Source organism: Microplitis mediator, chromosome 4 (genome assembly GCF_029852145.1).
Source record: "Microplitis mediator isolate UGA2020A chromosome 4, iyMicMedi2.1, whole genome shotgun sequence".
In the NCBI taxonomy this organism is placed as follows: domain Eukaryota; kingdom Metazoa; phylum Arthropoda; class Insecta; order Hymenoptera; family Braconidae; genus Microplitis; species Microplitis mediator.
This window is the reverse complement of record NC_079972.1, coordinates 452,856-472,264: the sequence shown is the minus strand read 5'-3', so window position 1 is coordinate 472,264 and position 19,409 is coordinate 452,856. Positions and strand designations below refer to the sequence as shown.

At 32.1% G+C, this 19,409-nt stretch overlaps 1 protein-coding gene across 6 annotated transcripts in view; it reads right to left on the bottom strand.

Annotated features, from left to right (window-relative positions):
- LOC130666359 (ankyrin-repeat and fibronectin type III domain-containing 1) overlaps positions 1-19,409 on the bottom strand; it is a 54,707-nt gene that overhangs the window by 30,553 nt on the left and 4,745 nt on the right. The window contains exons 1-6 of one of the 6 annotated variants that reach the window (XM_057467254.1): positions 10,611-10,883; positions 10,062-10,298; positions 8,086-8,264; positions 7,886-8,014; positions 7,641-7,812; positions 7,186-7,544 (exon numbers count right to left, since the gene is read on the bottom strand). In XM_057467254.1, coding sequence (XP_057323237.1) covers positions 7,186-7,544; positions 7,641-7,812; positions 7,886-8,014; positions 8,086-8,264; positions 10,062-10,174 — 952 coding nt within the window. In that variant the 5' untranslated portion in view covers positions 10,175-10,298; positions 10,611-10,883. The other 5 variants (XM_057467253.1, XM_057467261.1, XM_057467260.1 and 2 more) reach the window with 5 other exon arrangements.

The window sequence follows — 19,409 nt, the reverse complement described above, 5'->3', positions numbered from 1 at the left end:
TATTTTGAATTATATCTTCCTTGAGTTCCTTTTTTTTATTTAACCAAACAATTGCTTTATTGAAGCGTTTAATTGTAATAAATTTGAGAACGTATCAACTAAATTGAAGAAATATTTGCTTGTCTTAAATGATTGATGATTTAGAAATTTATTACTAAAGTGAAGCAATAGTTTTTTAAAAATAAAAACAATCAATTTAATTTAAGAAAAAAATTACTTAATTTGAGTATTTATGGAAATAAGAAAAATAATTAAGGTAAAAGCAACAATTATTGACGGGGGTCCAATTATTGACGCCCTATCCCTTTTAAAACATATTTAATTACCTACTATATTAATAATGATCGTGTACATTTTTAAACAATTTATATAATTTAAGAAATCGAAAAAAAATTATTGTTAGTGAAAAATATTAAAAATTCATTAATAAAAAAAATAAAATTCATTCGAGTCTATCGAAACAGCTTGTGAGCGTCAATTTTCTTCACTATTGCGGTTAGAAAAGCAGTCTTTTGAAACGATGATTTTTAATTATTTTTTCCATCTAATCACATCAACTTTTTTTTCATAAATAAATAAAATATAAAAAATTAACAATATCATATATTTACAGTAAAATTATATGCTTTTTAATTTTAAAATAGTGGATGTCAATAATTAGTACATAATATTTAAGTTGTATCTCATATTGACAGGTCAGTAGACAGCGCCATAACGTCTTTTTTTTCAAACATAAATCCATTAAAAACTTAAACCATAATATTCGAGAACCAACGCTGTCATATGTATAATTTTAAATTATTATTAAAAAAATGATTACTTGATTTTTATTTAATTAAAAAACTTTTTTATTAGTTTCTTGTTTAAAATAAAGGTAAGTGAAAACATTATTAAATAAATATTTATTTAATTAAATTAAAAATTAACCTCATTTTCAAAAAGTAAATATAAAGTTCAACAGATCAGTGACGCATGTGCATTAAGGGTGTCAATGATTGGAGCAACAGCATGTCAGTAGTTAGATCAGTCGGGTTTTTAACCTGTCAATAATTGGTGCACCCGGGTACCTTGTTTTATCGCTTTAAATTAATTAGTAAATGTAATTTATTATTATAAAAAAATTTGGATTTGTTTAGTTAAAAGACTAAATAAGACAATGTTAAAATTAAAATTCAATAATATTAATCGTTAATATGTTTAAAAAAATGGAATTACAATCTTGTCTCTTATAGTGTCAATAATTGGTGCTTTTACCTTACTTGAATTTAATTTTTTTTCTCTCAGTGTACGTCTTTTCAATAAATTATTTATTCGATTCTAATTCAAAAACACACTCTGAAGACGCTTTAAAAAATAATTTTACTAGTAAATATTATAAAATACGATATGAGTTTATCTAATTTTATTATTGCTCCCGGAATAATTACACAATTTTTAAAAATTTACAAATAATCACAAGCATCACAGAACTATAAACTTTTTTTTTTTTCATTTTCTTTACCAATACAATGTGTGTTGATGCTTTAAGTTTATAGTTTTTACTGACGCAGGTATAAATGAAATTCCGAATGACTGTATCTCACTGGACTAAGTCACTATCCCCATGTGCTTTCAAGCAACAGCTGCATTAAGTCCCCATTACGTACACCCTACTCTATGTAGTCCCCCATCAAAAACTTAGCATTAGAAATGTTACAGTGTCGTAGCAATGACAACTCGTGTTATTTGTACATAGGACCTAATGTACATACTGATTTGTATATATGTAGAATCAATATATTTAAGCTCATGATAATAATTTAAATATTAATTTATTCTGTACTATTCATTATATTAATCATTGAAAATTTAATAAAAATACATACCTTTAAAAGGGACAGTTCTAATAAAAACACGTTTTCAATGCAAAAAACTAATTTAGATTTTTTCATCATTTACTTTCTTCAATTAACAAACTTTATGTCGATTTTTAAAACGGCTTGATTGATGTTAAATTTCATTCGTTTTTTCAATAATTCAGTCCCGGTAAATTTATTTCATGTTGACATAGGCAACAACATTTACATTCAATAATTCAATTTCACGTTGTTTCAAACTTGTTTTATTCAAATTGGTTTAACGATATTGCAAAATGTGTTGCTCAAATAGGTATATTACAATTTATAACCTTAAATTTGCATGACAACATATAAACATTTTTTAATAAACTGATGTAAAGAATAAAAAAAAACTACGACTACATTTTATCAATGAACATTAGAACTGTCAGATAAAATATTTCATTCAACTGTTTATTGTCTTTTGTATCACTTAAAATACAGTAATCACTATCAGCTTTATCACGATCAAAAAAATCGAACCACAATCAACCGAATGCAACGGTTAAATTTGACAGGCTCATTTACCTGCTTTTTCCTGATTAACGATCGACCTGCTGCTATCACTTTTGCCTTTTAATAGACATGCGTATTCTGAATTATCTACAACAGAAAAAATGTACTCAGGTGGTAAGAAAGAGAATTACCATCCCGCATACCCTGCCCTGATAGCCAAACTGCAAGTTAATTTCAAGCTACTGTCATAATCTGAAGCCACCCTGATAGCCACACTCTAAATATCTGACATATATTTATTGAAAATTTGCGCTATACGCAGTATTTCCTTTGCAAGAATAAATAAGCCAAGCATAAGACTTATTATTAATCTGACTAATTTATCTACACTGAGAGAAAAAAAAACTTTTTTCAAGTATATAAATGTTTGTATCCTACCGAGTAAATATTTGTTTAATCTTAGTAAAAATGTACTCCGATCAAGTATATTTTCTTAAAATAAGTATAGAAATTCTTAAATCAAGAAAATATTACTCGGTTGAAGTACATATTTACTATCATTAAGAATGTTATTTGTTTGTATAGTACCAAGTAAATATTTCTTTAAATCAAGTATTTATACTTGGGAAAAGTTTTTTTTTCTTTCAGTGTAAGAGTTAGGCTAAATGGACTGTAGTCCACAGCCTGTGTTTTTTTTATTAATTAAAAAAAAAAATTATCTAAAAGTCGCATGTTAAGAATTGATTCTTGATCAACTCCAAAAACTAAAAGTCGATTCTAAAAAATCGAATTTTTAAAAAGAAAAGTCGATTCTCGATTAGAATCGGAATCGACTTTGACAGCCCCAATCCATTCGATTCTAAGTCCTTGCTGTTATCCACTGCGCTTACCTACGTACGATCACGCGCGTGATCGCGTTGGAGTAATAATAGTCTAGTCGACAAGTTGAAAATCGTCCAAAATAGAGATACTGCTCTTAAAATTAGGTGCGATAGCTCATTGGATCCGGAATGACGCCTAGAAAAATGTTCTCAAAGCGTGTATTAGCACGTAAAAAATTGCAAAAGTTATAAACAATTAAAGATTGTTAGTTAGTTAATTAATTTGTTAGTTATTGCTAAATCTATTGTTATGCATTTTTTAAAAAGTTAAATGCCGTTTTTTCTGTTTTACGGTTCTCTCACTAGTTAGAAACCACGAGAGTTCGACAAGCATCGAAAAAAATATTAGTTTTTATAAACAAATGCGCATAACAATAAATTAGCAATAACTAAAAATTTTTTTAATAGCTCATTTGAAAGATCGTTTAATCCTTCAAAAAATCGTCCAGGATGTTCATTTTCGTATCTCTAATAGTTTAAAAGTTATATTAGTTTTTTAGTAGACAAATGAAGCAGCCGCTGCAACATTTGTGGCACGTGTTTTTTGAAAGTACAATAAAAAATTGAAAAAAAATTTTTTCTAAACTTTTTTATATGTGGTTGTTTTTGTTTATTTTATAGGTTTCAGAAAAAAAATATAACAAAGTTAAAAATTTGTTTATAACAAATTGGTAAGTTAATAAACAATGGAATTGTTGGTGAAAAAATTTTTATTTTTTTGTTACTTTATAGAGGACTGTCAATTATGATTTTTATATAAAAGAAAATTTCTTAACTAATTATTTAAACAATAGAAATATTTAAAAAACGATTATAAACAATTAAAATTTGTTATTAAGGAAAAATTTTTCTTTTAAAAATCATAATATTTGTTGTATAATGAATTTGTGAAAAAAAATTTTTTAAAAATATTGAAATAATCAATTTGTTTATAAAAAATTTATCAACAAATGGCGTAAAAAATTTTTTTTGCAATTCAATTAATATCTTATATGAATAAAAAAACGGTAATATGATGATTAAGAAAAAAATAAAATTTTTTAACATTACTTGGATTTTTCAGTTTTTGTTCAAGTACAAAAATTATTATAAACAAAGTATGAATATTTTTTCAACTTTTAGGCGTAATCTTGTTGAGTATGTATGTAAGAAAGGCTCCACGAAGCGAAAAATTTATACGACAATTATTTAAACATTTTTTCTCATTTACAATGAAGACGTAAGTTCGAGAAAATTTTGTTAGTTAAGAATCGTTCAATTTGTTGAAAAATTAACTTTAAGTAAAATTTCCAACGGGAATAAATTATTTAAAGTGTTCAGAATACATCATAATTTTTTAAAATTAAAAAAAAATACTTAATACTTTAAATAAATTAATCAATGTGTCTACTCGCTTTTGACGCCGCACGCGCAACCAAAAAATGTCGCGCGGAGACCCATTTTCAGCGTTAAATTAAAATTATAAATAATGGAGATAGAAATCCGGGGAGTAAGAGTTTTTGATTGGAAATTTCCTCCTCTTTAAGAATCTTTTTGTTAGATTTCTTAAATATTAATAGTCTATGAAATATTGGAAAAAAACGAAATACCTTCAATTTTTCATCTTTAATTGTTTATAACTTTTGCAATTTTTTACGCGCTAATACACGCTTTGAAAACATTTTTCTAGGCGTCATTCCGGATCCAATGAACTATCGCACCTAATTTTAAGAGCAGTATCTATATTTTGGACGATTTTCAACTTGTCGACTAGACTATAAATGGTATATTTATTGAAATGTGAAAGAATGACTTATGAAAATATGGTAAGATCATGATATCATGGTTGACTCCATAATTCATATTCGGAGTTAAATATATTATTTAATAAACTACTTTTAGGGAGATTTATGAATTGAATAAATTAAAAATGCTTTTTAAGTTTAAATGCTATTATCATAATTTATATGATTTTTTAATAGTTTAGCGAATTTTATGAAATTTTATACTAATGTATAAAAACTTTGATTTTCATAACGATTTTTTTTGCTGGCCGTTCAAAATTTTCGTACTATCTATAGGAGACTCTTATGAAAATCAATCAAATTTTATGCTTGAATGAAATTGAGATCACCATGAATGAAATAGCATCAAGTTTAATAAAGAAAAAAAAATCTGTCTATCGGTTGACCCTGCGGGCCAGCCCTAAAACTTCCCGCTGTTTTCGAGCTCCTTGAGCTCGTAAACATTGTTGTGAATACATTTTCGAGCTCTTCGAGCTCGAAAATACGTTTGTATTCTATTGTTTTCGAATAAACCGTTTTTTACCAATTTTTTCTCCCACGACATCCCGCGAACGAATTAACCGATTGAGAAGGTTGAGGTGGCAATCGAAAGCTTTTATCGAGTTCTAGAGCTGATTAGATTTTGGAATTGATCGATTCGATAGTTTCCGAAATATTCACGAAAAACAAAAAAAAACGATTTTTTTTCATTCTTTCGTCGACGATATCTCTCAAACGGATAATCCGATTAAGACGGTTGAGGTCGCAATCGGCGCGTTTTATTGAGGTCTAGAGCTGATAAAATTTTGTGAATGATTGGCTTCGTCGTTTCGAAGATATTTGCAAAAAACTGTTTTCTACTGTTTCTTTCGTCGACGATATCATTGAACGGATAATCTGATTGAGACGTTCTTGGTGGCAATCGAAAGCTTTTATCGAGTTCTAGAGCTGATTAGATTTTGAAATTGATCGATCCAACAGTTTTCGCAATATCCAAAAAAACGAAAAAAAAAAATTTTTTCAGCGGGAAGTTAAAAATGTATAATTCGAATAAGAAATATCATAAAATTTTTAAATGTTTTATGACATTATGTACAAATTTAAAAAAAAAATAAAATTCTATGAAATTTAATGCAATTTTATAAGTTCATTTTGTTACAGATTATTTAACAGATATTTTAAAACGAATAAAAAATTTGAAAACAAAAAAATGAATTAATCTACGTGGGATTCGTACCCACGTTCGCTAGGTACTCTTAGATCGTTGTTATCATTATTATTATTATTTCAGGTCTGGTTTCATCGTATTTATTCTTATGTTTCATCTTGCACGGTCAAAACAGGCATCTTTTTAGGCGGTAAATGAAACATCAGAGTGATTGGAAACTGTTACGATTAAATCGGTTCTTGAATTTCCACTCGGGTTGCTGCATTACATACAGCCAGACACATTGAAAAAAATTTTGAACGGCTATTTTCGGACATGACGATATATTTTGCATTAAGTATTTGCTCAAATAATCTGCTTAAGCAACTTGCGTAATATAATTGCTATCGAGGGACAAGCGCTTATTAGCTTTTCCACACTGTCTTATAGCCTCGAGCGCTTAATAGCAGTTTGAGTTTCCAACAAAGTTTCCTTTTCCAAATACTTAACCTAATCATGTATGTATTTAATAATTATAGATATTAAAATAGCAGGTGAGATCGGCGTCAGTCAATTTAAAATTAACAAAACTTAAAGTATAAAATTATATAACAAAACATAAATAATTGATAGCCAGGGTCCGCCAGGAGTCTATTGATACTCCAATGAGGCCCAACCTGGGGTTTAGTGGTCATTGCCTACCATCAGAAGTACTGCAGCAATCGTGAATAGTCTGAATGATTTGGAATTATTATAGCTATTGCGACCAACATTCGGCATCAAAGAATCGAGGCGAATCTTTCTCCACCGACCGGGTGAAATGGTCATGAGATAAAGTTTCTTACCGACTTAAGTCGTTAACTCACGTATGGTGATCAGGCTAGCGTTAATAGCCTAAGATCGAACGGCAGTCAAAAATTTAATCGGTAGTACGTTGACATAGAGTTTTATTTATTCACTAAGCATATTATAATGTGAATATCATAATACCGAGGCAAACATTATTACTCAACTTTCTCATAGGATACAATCGAAAATAAATATAATGATGATTTACTCACAAACAGGAGTTCTTAGCCTCTTGCTTCGTCTACCAATTTCATTGTAAATAAAATTCTGTTGATCAATTGTTTGTAATCGTTTCACTCTGGTTAGAGGAATTGAGTTGAAAATCGTATTTTGACTCGCACAATCGCTATTTACAAAGGCAGGTGAACTAGGTTCAGTATTGATATCAAATTTATTTTCGCGTTTACAGTTCAATACTTGAATATTTTTCACAAAATTATCAGTCTGATTTGATGTATAAACTTTCAAGTCCGTCGAGTAAAATATATTATCCATAGAAGTACTCCTTTGTATAGATATTTTTCGTGGAATAGGGTTATTTTGTCTCAATCTATGATCATTTTCCGCAAATCTTGAATAAAATCACAAAATTACTGAAATTAAACTTGAAAATATATGCTAACATAAATTGAAACACTGTCAATAATTTTTTTCAAAAATAACGTACGGAATGATGTTGTAGTTTATTTGTGGATTTAATAAGTTATTGGCTTTGTTAAATGGTTCTGAACCGATGCCTGAACCATGTACATCATTGAATTTACTACTACTGGTTTGAATGCTATTGTGTTGGCAAGTATTATGCTCATTGTGAATTATTTTTGTAGATTTACGCCGTTCTTAAAGAATTCAATAAATTGTCATTAGGATTTGAAATTTCTTAATCGTTTATGCTCGCTTGCAAAATCGTACCTAGCATATGATCAGCAAAGAAGACTCTTGGTATGTGGAATCTATTGTTATTTACAGCTGATGAAATATTTTCAACATTATATTTTGACATAGAAGAGGCTTGTTGTCTCTTGATGTTTACTGGTTCAACTGGGAACAGTAAATAATAAAGTTTGTTTAGTGTAAATGAAATAACTGAGATAGCTAACTTGAAAACAAACCTTTATTTTTAGCAAGCTGATGAGTATTGACTTGCAGTGAAAAAATATCAACATTTGGAACCATTATTGCAGGCAATGTTTTAGAGCGTAAAAGTGGAGCAGGTCGAGAGTGTCTATTATCATAGCGATTATTAACAATTCGATAAATTGATGAATTTCCTTCTGATTCAAGTATTTCACTATTGAAGCATGGAAAAAAAAATTTTAATCAATAAGAACCCCGCACATTAAAAAAATATCTGTTCAAATATATATATATATATATGTATATATTAGGGTGCTTCATTTCGGAGCCAGATTTTATGTTTTTAAGTGCATGTGGAAAAAATCATAGTTCAACACAAAAAAAAAATTTTCGCGCAAGAAAAAAAATTCTATGTCGATTACAGACCTAGCTCATTGAAAAATTCGGTTTTCTCATTTAAATAACATGGGAAAATTTTTTTTTTTAGCTTTTTAACCTCGTTAACAAATCAATAGATCAAAGAGACTAATACATAGTTTTGTAGGAAATTGAACGCTCTACAAAAAAGGTCTCTTATCATTTTTCGATAAATCCATCTATTCAAAAGTTATTAGAGCTCGAAGTAAAGTTGGAGATCTTTTTACTTTTCCGGTGAAACTATCAGTGTATCTTTTGGATTCCTGACTAAAACGCAATGAGGATGACTAAAGGCTTGCCAAAGCTAGGTATATCTTTGGAATTCCCGGCTGATACCGAATAATATTTAAATAGCATAAATGAACTTAGGAGTCACAATCGGTAGTGTAGCGTAGTAGTTAAAGCATCAGTCTTTCGTGCGTAGGGTCCCGGGTTCGAATCCCACGATAGCGGTCCTTGATAAGTTTCGTTTTTCTTCCTGAATTAAAAGTTTCTAATTTGATTGGAAATTAAAATAACATTAAATTAGCACATCTGATGACAATTGCTCTGCAAAAATAATTTTAAACAATAAAAAAAATAATTTTTTTTTATTTTAATTCAACAAAATAATATGATCATGACAGTCATACATGTCCATATATTGCCTATTTCTGTGTATAAGCATAGGGCTTGTATACGATGCGAGCCTTATGCGGTTGCCTCATTTGGCGCGGGCTCGTTTTATGCTACCACTAGCAAGTATGGTTTCCAAACCGCTGCCTAAGAAGGAAGCCAAATTAGGCAGGGCCTCGCAACTGCGTTACATTCGAGATCTCGACCTAGTTTAGTTGCCTCATTTGGCGCAAGTCTGAAATGTGGCATGCCTTATTCGGGCCTTATCACTGCCTAACTAAAATTTCTAGTCAGGTAGGCTACCGCGCATGCTCTATCCTATTCTTATTATTCTTATTCTAAATTTTTTGGAGCGATTGATATTAAGGAGGTTCGAGCGAATCTAATGTAAAAAGAATTTTCCAACTTTAAGATTTGAAACTTAGTGTATAAATATATAAGTACTTTATCGATGTATTTTAAAAATTTTAATATGATTCACTGTCTAGTTTCTTAGAAAAAAATATTTAAAAATGTGTATTTTTTATAAGTCAGTAGTTCTTTCAAAAAATAATGTATAACACGCTGATCTGAACTCAGCATAATTATTTAAAGCAGCTATTTCCGATGGTACGTAATTCCATAATCTAAGAGCCGATAATAAAAATAATTTCTCATAAGATACTGTTCTCCAAGGTAATCGATAAAAAATATCATTTTGTCTTGCCACACGACCACGAATAGATGAAAGTATACGAAAATTCCCTAGTAAAATTGTGTCATGATTAAAATGTAAAATTCTATACACTGTGTTATATGCATGTATAAAAGTGTACCGTCTGTTTTTATAAATATTACATACTATATATGGCAATGTAAGGCTTGATCAAAGTGCATATGGACATGTAACTTCTTTGAATGATTCCATTTAAAACTGTGATGAAATATTTTCAAATAAAATGACGTTACCAATAAAAAAAATTTGGTTTTTAATAAATACCTTGCTTCTTTCTTTTCTTGTTTCCGTTTCTTAAATGCTCTTTTCACCCTAAGAAGCAGAAAAGCTGCTCGGTCAATTGTTAATCGTGAAACTAATTTGTCTTCATTAGCCATAGTTTCCCTTTGAGTACTTTGAAGAAAATCTAAGTTGTGATTTGTATTTTTGCCATGACTTCTTTAGATTACGATTTTAATTTCAAGTAGAGTTGCCACCTTTTAAACTAAAGAACTTCTGTATCTGAAATTAAAAATCAAATCGCTTTCAACAAAAAATTAAAAAAAAACAACAGTTCTGATAATATTGATCAGGTATGATTATGCTTCCTCATGCATGATCAAGCATGCTCATGGCTGGCGAATATCTAGGCATGATCATGTTTGAGCAAGCATAATCATGTTTGACCAAGTATGATCAGGACTGATCGAGCACAATCCCTAGAATTATTTAAAAAAATAAAAATAACGATAATTCAATTTTAAATTAATTTATTTTGTACGTATTGATGTATATTTTATGTTTACTGGCTGAAAATTACTATTGAAGTTTTACCCGTGACAGGTCTCGAACCCACGACCGTCGTGATCTTTTGAAAAATCAAGGATGTAAGTGTTACATACTGGAAAATCCAGGTTTATGAAAAATTACCAGGTTGGTGGCGTTAGGGTGTCAATCGACCCCAGTTGCACCCGTTGCTGAGCTCTCTCTAATTTTTATGTATTTTGTAGGGTTCGAGAATTAAAATAAAACATTTTAATTATAAGAATGTGAATATATTTTAAATATTAAAAATTTGATTGGAGCCAGCCGGTCTCCGGACGTACGTCCGGGGCCTAAGATGTTCATCGGCTGACTGGTTGCTCTAGATTTTTATTCCGAGTACAATGAACTATAAAAATTAATTATTGCGACGTTGCATCTCAGGTTACTCTGGTGAACACCATCGTCGCCCGAGTCTCATGCATCGTCATGAGTTTGGACTATTCGCGAGCCACGGCGATTCTCTTATCGCAAGAGATTTCCGTTACATTGTTGGCGGTGAAAAAAAATAATTTCGCCAACAAAGTAACGATTTATTCATTTATTTATGATTCTAAGAAGTGCCGAACCGTTTATTCGCCCGACGCGGCGAATAAATAATTCAAGACTTCAAAAAAAGAATTTCTAAAATTTTTATTTAAATGTAATTAAAGCCAGAACGTAACATGAGAAATAAAATATCGTTTGAATTAAATCCTAATTTGGTTATTAGATTTTTTTTTTTAAATGAATGAAAAGTATTCTATTTATGGGTCATTCCACGTCAATTCAACGACATTTCGACGGTAACCCTCTTCGATTTTTTAATTTTTTAATATATTTTCATACATGCAGAAAGAAGTCTTCAGCTAAATTTTTAGCTCTTAATCCCACCCCTTCCGGAGTTGTCATTTTTGCTTAAAAAGGATATAACTTTGACTATAGTTATGATAATCTCATGATGTGGGAGGTCATCTTGTTTGATTTTTAACGATCTTTCTGAAAAAAAATTTAAAATTGGAAACAAAAAATTTTGTAATGCTTTTTCAGCCATTTTTAGTCAAAAAATCTGACCATCGGTTGACCCCGTGGGCCAGCCCTAAAACTTTCCGCTGTTTTCGAGCTCCTTGAGCTTGACAACGCTGTTGTGAATACATTTTCGAGCTCTTCGAGCTCGAAAAAACTTTTGTGTCTCATTGTTTTCGAAAAAAAACCGTTTTTTAGCATTTCTTTCTCCCACGATATCTCGCGAACAAATTAACCAATTCTGATGGTTGAGGCGGCAATCGACGTGTTTCATTGAGTTTCGGAGCTGATCAAATTTTGGTTGTTTGGCTAAGTTATTTCAAAGATATTTGGAAAAAACCGTTTTTTAGTATTTTTTCTCCCGCGATAACTCTCGAACGAATGAACCGATTTTAATGGTTGAGGTCGCATTAGACGCGGCTTATAAAGTTCTAGAGCTGATTAGATTTTGAAGTTGATCGTATGAGTCGTTTCTGAGAAATCAATAAAAAACTAAAAAAAAAAAAATTTTTTTTTTCGTAATTCGCCAATATTATCGAGTCTACTTGATCAAATGATCTGAATTCAGAAAAGTTGATGGCCAACAAGCTCTTCCGATTGCTGCCTTAACCATCCAAATCGGTCCATTAGTTAAAAAGTTATAGACCAGTCACACACACACACACACGCACACACACACACACACACACACACACACACACACACACACACACACACACACACACACACACACACACACACACACACACACACACACACACACACACACACACACACACACACATACATACATACATACATACATACAGACACTCAGACATCATTCTGAAAATAGTCAGAATAGTTTTCTAGGACCTCAAAACGTCGACATCTGATGAAATTTCGATTTTTGCAAATCGGGGTGAAAACAATAACTTCCCAATTTTTCGAAAATCGTCGATTTTCTTAGCGAGAAGTTAAAAATTAAAAAACAATTTTTATTCTGTAATTTTAATTTATTTTCTTTCGGAAATCACGTAATTTCTCCAAATAGTCTCACAATATTATCTCAGAGTAATATCAGATAAGTACTACTGTTCAGTCACGAGCTTAACCATTTTGAAAAGCTTCGTGTACTTTCGCTACATACGGGAGCAGCCGAACTCGCTACTGACTTGAATGTCAGAATAGTGCCGGGTCAGTCGTTATCTGGGTCCGACACCTGCAATTTCTTGCTCATGACCGTGTCAAAACGGCATGAGAACCCGCTACCAGTCGGCCAATCGAATAGTTCGTCTTATATCAGCGTGCTCGGCCGCCAATAAGGAAATTGGCTGCTAACTACTTTCTGTTGCCGCGCTTTTAAGCCAATGGAAAAATTCGTCTTTTATGCAGCAATGATGTCCCGTCAACACCAAGTGGGAACGCCGGCTCAACAACGCTCAAGCCAGGATCGACATTGTGGATTGATCAGTACAAAAACAGCTATCCGTCTAACCGCTTCACTCAATATAAATTATCTCTTGTGTGATGTAATTCAGAACTGCGACGCTAAAGTCTCTCAATAATTAGACAGTGCAATGAGGCTGCTATTTATTGAGTAGAAATTAATTGTTACTTGCATATAATTAATAATAATAATAATTATCGCGTCATTAACCGCTATCGACCACGTGTCGAATTTATTATACGTGATTCTTTTATAGACCGCATTTGCTATCACGTAATTATTGAGTCGCATTCGCTATAATTATTAAGTTCTTACAATTTTAAGTGTAATTAGTATAAATAAATAACCAAATTATTTATTGATAAAATCTGTGTAATTTTTAAATGTTTAAAAATCCTCACGCCTAAACCAGATCCTCTTAGTTTATTCGCTGATTTTACAACTACCGATAATATCGTAGTAGGTTTGAGAGTAATCAATCTGAAAAATACGATGTAACGGTTGATATATTTAAATTTTAATTTATAAAGATACAATAAATTGCAAAAAAAGTACTTAACTTATACATTTTCGTGTAAAATATTATATTTCTCACTGAGACTACTTAAAAAAAAGTAATCTTATGTATTGTGAGACTATCTGAAAATATTCTGTGATCTTAGAAGAAAAATAAATCAAAATAACATAAAAAAAAAAATCGGTCTATCGGTTAACCCTGCGGGCCAGCCCCAGCACTTCCCACTGTTTTCGCGCTCGTTGAGCTCGAAAACATTATTGTAAATACATTTTCGAGCTCTTCGAGCTCGATAATACTTTTGTATGCCATTGTCTTAAAAAAAAACACATTTTTTAGCATTTCTGTCTCTCACGATATCTCGCGAACGAATTAACCGATTTTGATGGTTGAGGCGGCAAATTGACGTGTTTTATTAAGTTCTAAATCTGATCAAATTTTAAAATTGATTTATCCAGCCGTTTTTGAGAAATTTCAAAAAAACTAAAAACAAAATTTTTTTTGAATTCTTTCGTCAACGTTTTCTCTTGAACGAATGAACCGATTTTGATGGTTGAGGTAGCATTCGACGCGGCTTATAGAGTTTTAGAGCTGATTAGATTTTGGAATCAATCCATCGAGCGAATCAAAAGTTATCCAAATAAAACATTTTTGAAAAAATTTTATTTTTGGAATATCTCCGAACGCACTTTACCGATTAAGCTCAAATTTTTACAGCTTCAAGATAGTATCAAGCCGCGTCGAATGACATCTTGAAGATCAAAATCGATTCATCCGTTCAAGAGTTATGAATATTTACGTACGTACACACATACATGGACTCGGACATCGTCGTGAAATTAGTCAGGATAGCTTCCTAGAACCTCAAAACGTCAAAATCTGATGGAAATTCGGTTTTTGCAAATCGGACCGAAACCAATAACTTCCCGAATTTTTGAAAATTTTCAATTTTCTTAGCGGGAAGTTAAAAATCGTTTTTTAATTTATTTTACTAGAAGTTATTTGATGCCCATCTTGGGTTATAGCTCAAAAATTTTGCTTTTCAACATAGAATTTTGGGAATTTTTTTGAAAAATATTTAAAGTGTCCCATTGAATGAAAAACTGTTTTTTTTTTACTAAAACTGGCCAAAAAGCATTGCAAAATTTTTTGTTTCCGATTTTTTTTCAGGCAGAGTGTTAAAAATCAAACAAAATGATCTCTCATGTCGTGAGATTATCATAATTTCAGTCAAAGTTATGTTACGTCCCAGCCTGTATGGCAGATGACGTAGGCTTTTACTTCCATAATTACCGACCTGAAACCTAACTAATTATATCGAATATCGATAATCTAGTAATTCCAATAATATTTAATTAATCATATAAAATAATATAATATAATAATAGAATAATATTATTTAAGACATTTGAACGTTAAGGATATGAGTAATAATTGATAAACTTATTTTTCTATATTTTCCCTCGCAAATTTGAATCACGGTGGAAACACGGTGGTTTGTTCCATTTTACCACTGCGATTAAGCGGTGTATCTACCGTGATTCCACGGCGGTTTTACCACCGTGTATACACGGTGTTTCCACTGTGATTACGCGGTGGATACACCGTGGAACCACGGTGGTGAAATAGCACAAAGCCACTGTGGAATCACGGTGGATACACCGCGTAATCGCAGTGGAAACACCGTGTATACACGGTGGTCAAGCCACCGTGGAATCACGGTGGATACACTGCGTAATCACAGTGGATACACTGTGTATACCCGGTGGTGAAATGGAACAAACCTACCGTGTAACCACGGTGGATCCACGGTGTTTACACTTCCACGGTGTTTCCACCGTGATTCAAATCTGCGAGGGTTATCAAATATAAATAAGCGCTGACGCCTCGAGTTAATCCTCGAGACGTGCAGCTGCACAAATATCTATTTTGTTTAAGATAGCTTTTGGTAATAGATAAGTGACTCATTTGTTAGTAACAAAAGTGGAGAGATCGTGAGAACTAAGTATTTTCAATAAATATTATAATGGATCATTCGAGAACATGCGTTATCTCGAATGACCCCTCCATATGACTCGATGCGCGGGTCTGATGCCCAAACGTATTGATAAGAGTTACTCTAGTTTTTCTCGATCAAGAGAAGTCAGTCTGAAATATAGAATCATAGAGAGCAGTCAGGCTCAATATTAAAACCTCAACTTCGTTCTCACATTCTCAAAACTATTGTTAACAATAACTTAACAATATTATAATACCAGAATTGTACATTTCACAAATTCTCCAACTATCACTTTATTCATTGAATAAAACAGATCCAGACAATATATTGAATAACATATAAATATAACCAGTTTATTTTAACCACCAAATGGTGGCTGTTCAACCCATAATTAATTATTATTTATAATTATATGTAAGTTTTCATCACGTCCAATTTAAATCGACCGCTCAACTACGCCAGCGCCAAAACATCAACCAGGACGTAACACAACCATGCTTGATTTTACTTAACTTGGTGATCCTCCGAGCTACACGCGAACCGAACGGCTGCCTTAGCCACTTCATTTACAGATTTCTGTAAGTCTTTAAGAAGAATCTCAAGCAAGACTTTATGAAACGTGCAACAATCATACTTCTATAATACATCCTATCCAAGGTTCGTTTACATCTTTGGTAAGAAAATTGTCGAAGGACCATCGTAAAGTAACTTGCTTAAGGCAATACTAATAAGGTAAATAATCGAATATTAGCATTCGATTGTGACAACACTAAAACAAACTCTAGAAGATCCGGAAATAGTATTTTATTTATTTTAATTTTACTTGTATCACTCATCGTGTTTTACAAGACTTTACATTCAAATTCTCCCATTTTCTCGCCTCTTTTTTTAATTTTTTGCGGCTGTGGCCCGACTTGTGCTTATGACTGTACTGCATCATTACGGTGATGCCCTGCTACCTCCCTTGTGTAATGGAGGGTGCAGTGACTAGGGAAACCACAGAGAAAACCTTAGTCAGTACAGTTTCGGTTTTGGGTGAAGCTCCAGTGGTCGATAAAATTCCCATTTTACCGATCACTGGCTCTTCATCCCGCCCCTAACGATCAGAGACCTTCGTTCGAGCCCAACGCGTGGCTAAGCGGTCACCCAGCCAAATAGTAACCATGCTCGATGCTACTTAACTTCGGTGATCGCCCGAGCCTCGCGCGTGCCGAACGGCTGTCTCAGCCGCTGATCCGGAAATAGTAATTTTAAACTATGATAACGAATCAGCCATTGATCTCATCTTCTGTAACCACACTATTGTCTGTAGTTTGTGTTAAAACCTTCATAAAAATGGTTTGTGAGACAGCGATCATTACCCAATTATAACTTGAATTAAATCCATCATAACCTCTCTCGATCAATCATAAAACCATCTAAATTTCTGTTTCATCAGGTAGAGTAGAAAGCCTTTGGAATTCAAGCAGAAAAACTCACCATGTAAATTTCTTCAAATATTGTCATATTATTTTTTACAAACATTTATGGAAACAGTAAGTCAAGCTGCAGAGTCAAGTTTCCCCAAGTATGAAACAAAACCGGTCTTAAAAGAATAAGGTATCTTCGTGGAATAACGATTGTGAATAGTGTGAAAAACAAAAACAAGGTTTCAACGGATACGAAGGGCCAGACATACCTTCAAAGAAAGATATAAAAAATCACAGCAAAACCTCCACCAATCTTTTACCACCACACGTCCACTGATGCCTTCTGGAAATTTATAAAAATATTCCCGAGCAAAGAGTTTTTTTAAGTTCTGGAATCCTTAATTAACTACGATGGAACGAAATTAATTATTGAAGTTCTGCATATCAACTGGTTTTAAAATCTCTTCTAGAAAACGATTGATACTCGTTAAGCTCGATAACAATAATGTCAATTTCAACTGTAACCCTTGTAGGAAAAAAAATATTGACAACGGGGCCGGTCTTGGCACAATACTGGGCTACCCATGGGTCGGCCTCCAAAGGTTGGTCCGAGATCCGACCAACGTTCAAGTGATGAGCCTCGGTTCGCCAGGCTTGGGCCAAGATTCAGCCACTACTCAAGTAACAAGCCTTGGTTTGCCAGTCTAAATAACAAATGGTACCTAAAAACTTCTGGCTTCTGTGAATAGCGTAACAGCCTAGTGGATAAAACACTTGCCTAGCAGCCACGAAGCACCAGGTTCGAGACCCAGCAAATGCAAAAAAAATTAGTTTCATCGATCTACCTGATTTTTCTGTGTACAAATTTATTTCCATATGTGACCATCACGCACATGTCTACTAATATTTAAAAAATTTTTTTTTTAATAAGTATAGGTGCCTATTTAGCAATAGTCTTGGCACAATACTGGCTCTCAGTATTAGACCCAATACTAAGATGCAGTCCTGGCACAATACTGTCACTCAAGCTTGGCTCGGTGTAATTATTTCGATGCTTAGACAGACTTGGGCCAAGCTCAGATTTCAAGCATTCCGCAGAGTTACTAAGTCTTGCGCCAAGCCTCGGTCAAGCTTGGGCCTATTGTTTTTTCTTGTAAGGGAAGTGTCAGAGATGTTTGTTTCAAAGTTGAATCTGTAGGTCTTATATTTTACAAACAGAATTATTTCTTTCTCTAACTACCCTTATTAAAAGAAACGATTTAAAACAATTAGAAAAAAAAATTTTAATACTTTTTAATAATTTTGAATACTTTTGAATCACCCTCCTTATAGACATTTAACATTGCAAATCGTTTTGAAGCGTTATTTTGAATCAGGGTAATCTGCAGCTCCCCGGGAATTTGATTTACGTAAATATGAGGGTAATTCTATTTGAACGACTATTTTTTTTTTCACTCCCACTTGAAAATATTGTTATAGACATTGAAAAAAAAAAATTCCCTGCAAGTTTCAGCCCTTAATTTAAATTTTAAGTACTTTATATTTGATTTTGAAGTTTTCCCATTTAAAATACATAGGAAAGTTTGGAATTTTTTTTTAATTTTCTTTAACTCAGCCGCATTTTAAGTTATCGGGTCGCCATTTGCGGCATTTTTTAGGCAATTTGATACTCTTCAAAAGTCTCCTCAATAGTTTTACTCGGACTCTAATTGTTTTCTCTGTATTGGTTCTGAAAATAATTTTTTTAATAATAATTTGGGTTTTTAGTTGATATTAACTAAATAATAAAATTTACAGAAGAAGTGCAGATAACGATTTTTTAGGAAATTTTATTCGCTACAAAAAAGGTCCTCTTAGTTAAGTGGTTCAAGTTCTTCGTTTACGTGATATAGGGATTTTAGTAATTTTGTAAATAAAATATATGTCAAAAAATTCCACCAAACGCTATTTCATTTCAATTTTAAATCAGTAAATAATGTTCATTTTATTAATTTTTTCAGTCATTAAAATCAGAAGGGGTCAAATTGACGAACTTCGGAAAAATTTTTGACAAATATTTTATTTACAAAATTACTAAAATCCCTATATCACGTGAACGGAGAACTTAAGCCACTTAACTGAGAGGACCTTTTTTGTAGCGAATAAAATTTCCTAAAAAATCGTTATCTGTACTTTTTCTGTAAATTTCATTATTTAGTTAATATCAACTAAAAACCCAAATTATTATTAAAAATCTGGGCGTCGGTTGACCCTGCGGGCCAGCCCCAAAACTTCCCGCTGTTTTTGTGAGTACATTTTCGAGCTCTTCGAGCTCGATAATACTTTTGTATGCCATTGTTTTAAAAAAAACATTTTTCAGCATTTCTTTCTCCTACGATATCTCGCGAACGAATTAACCGATTTTGATAGTTGAGGCGGCAATAGACGCGTTTTGTTAAGTTCTAGAGCTGATTAG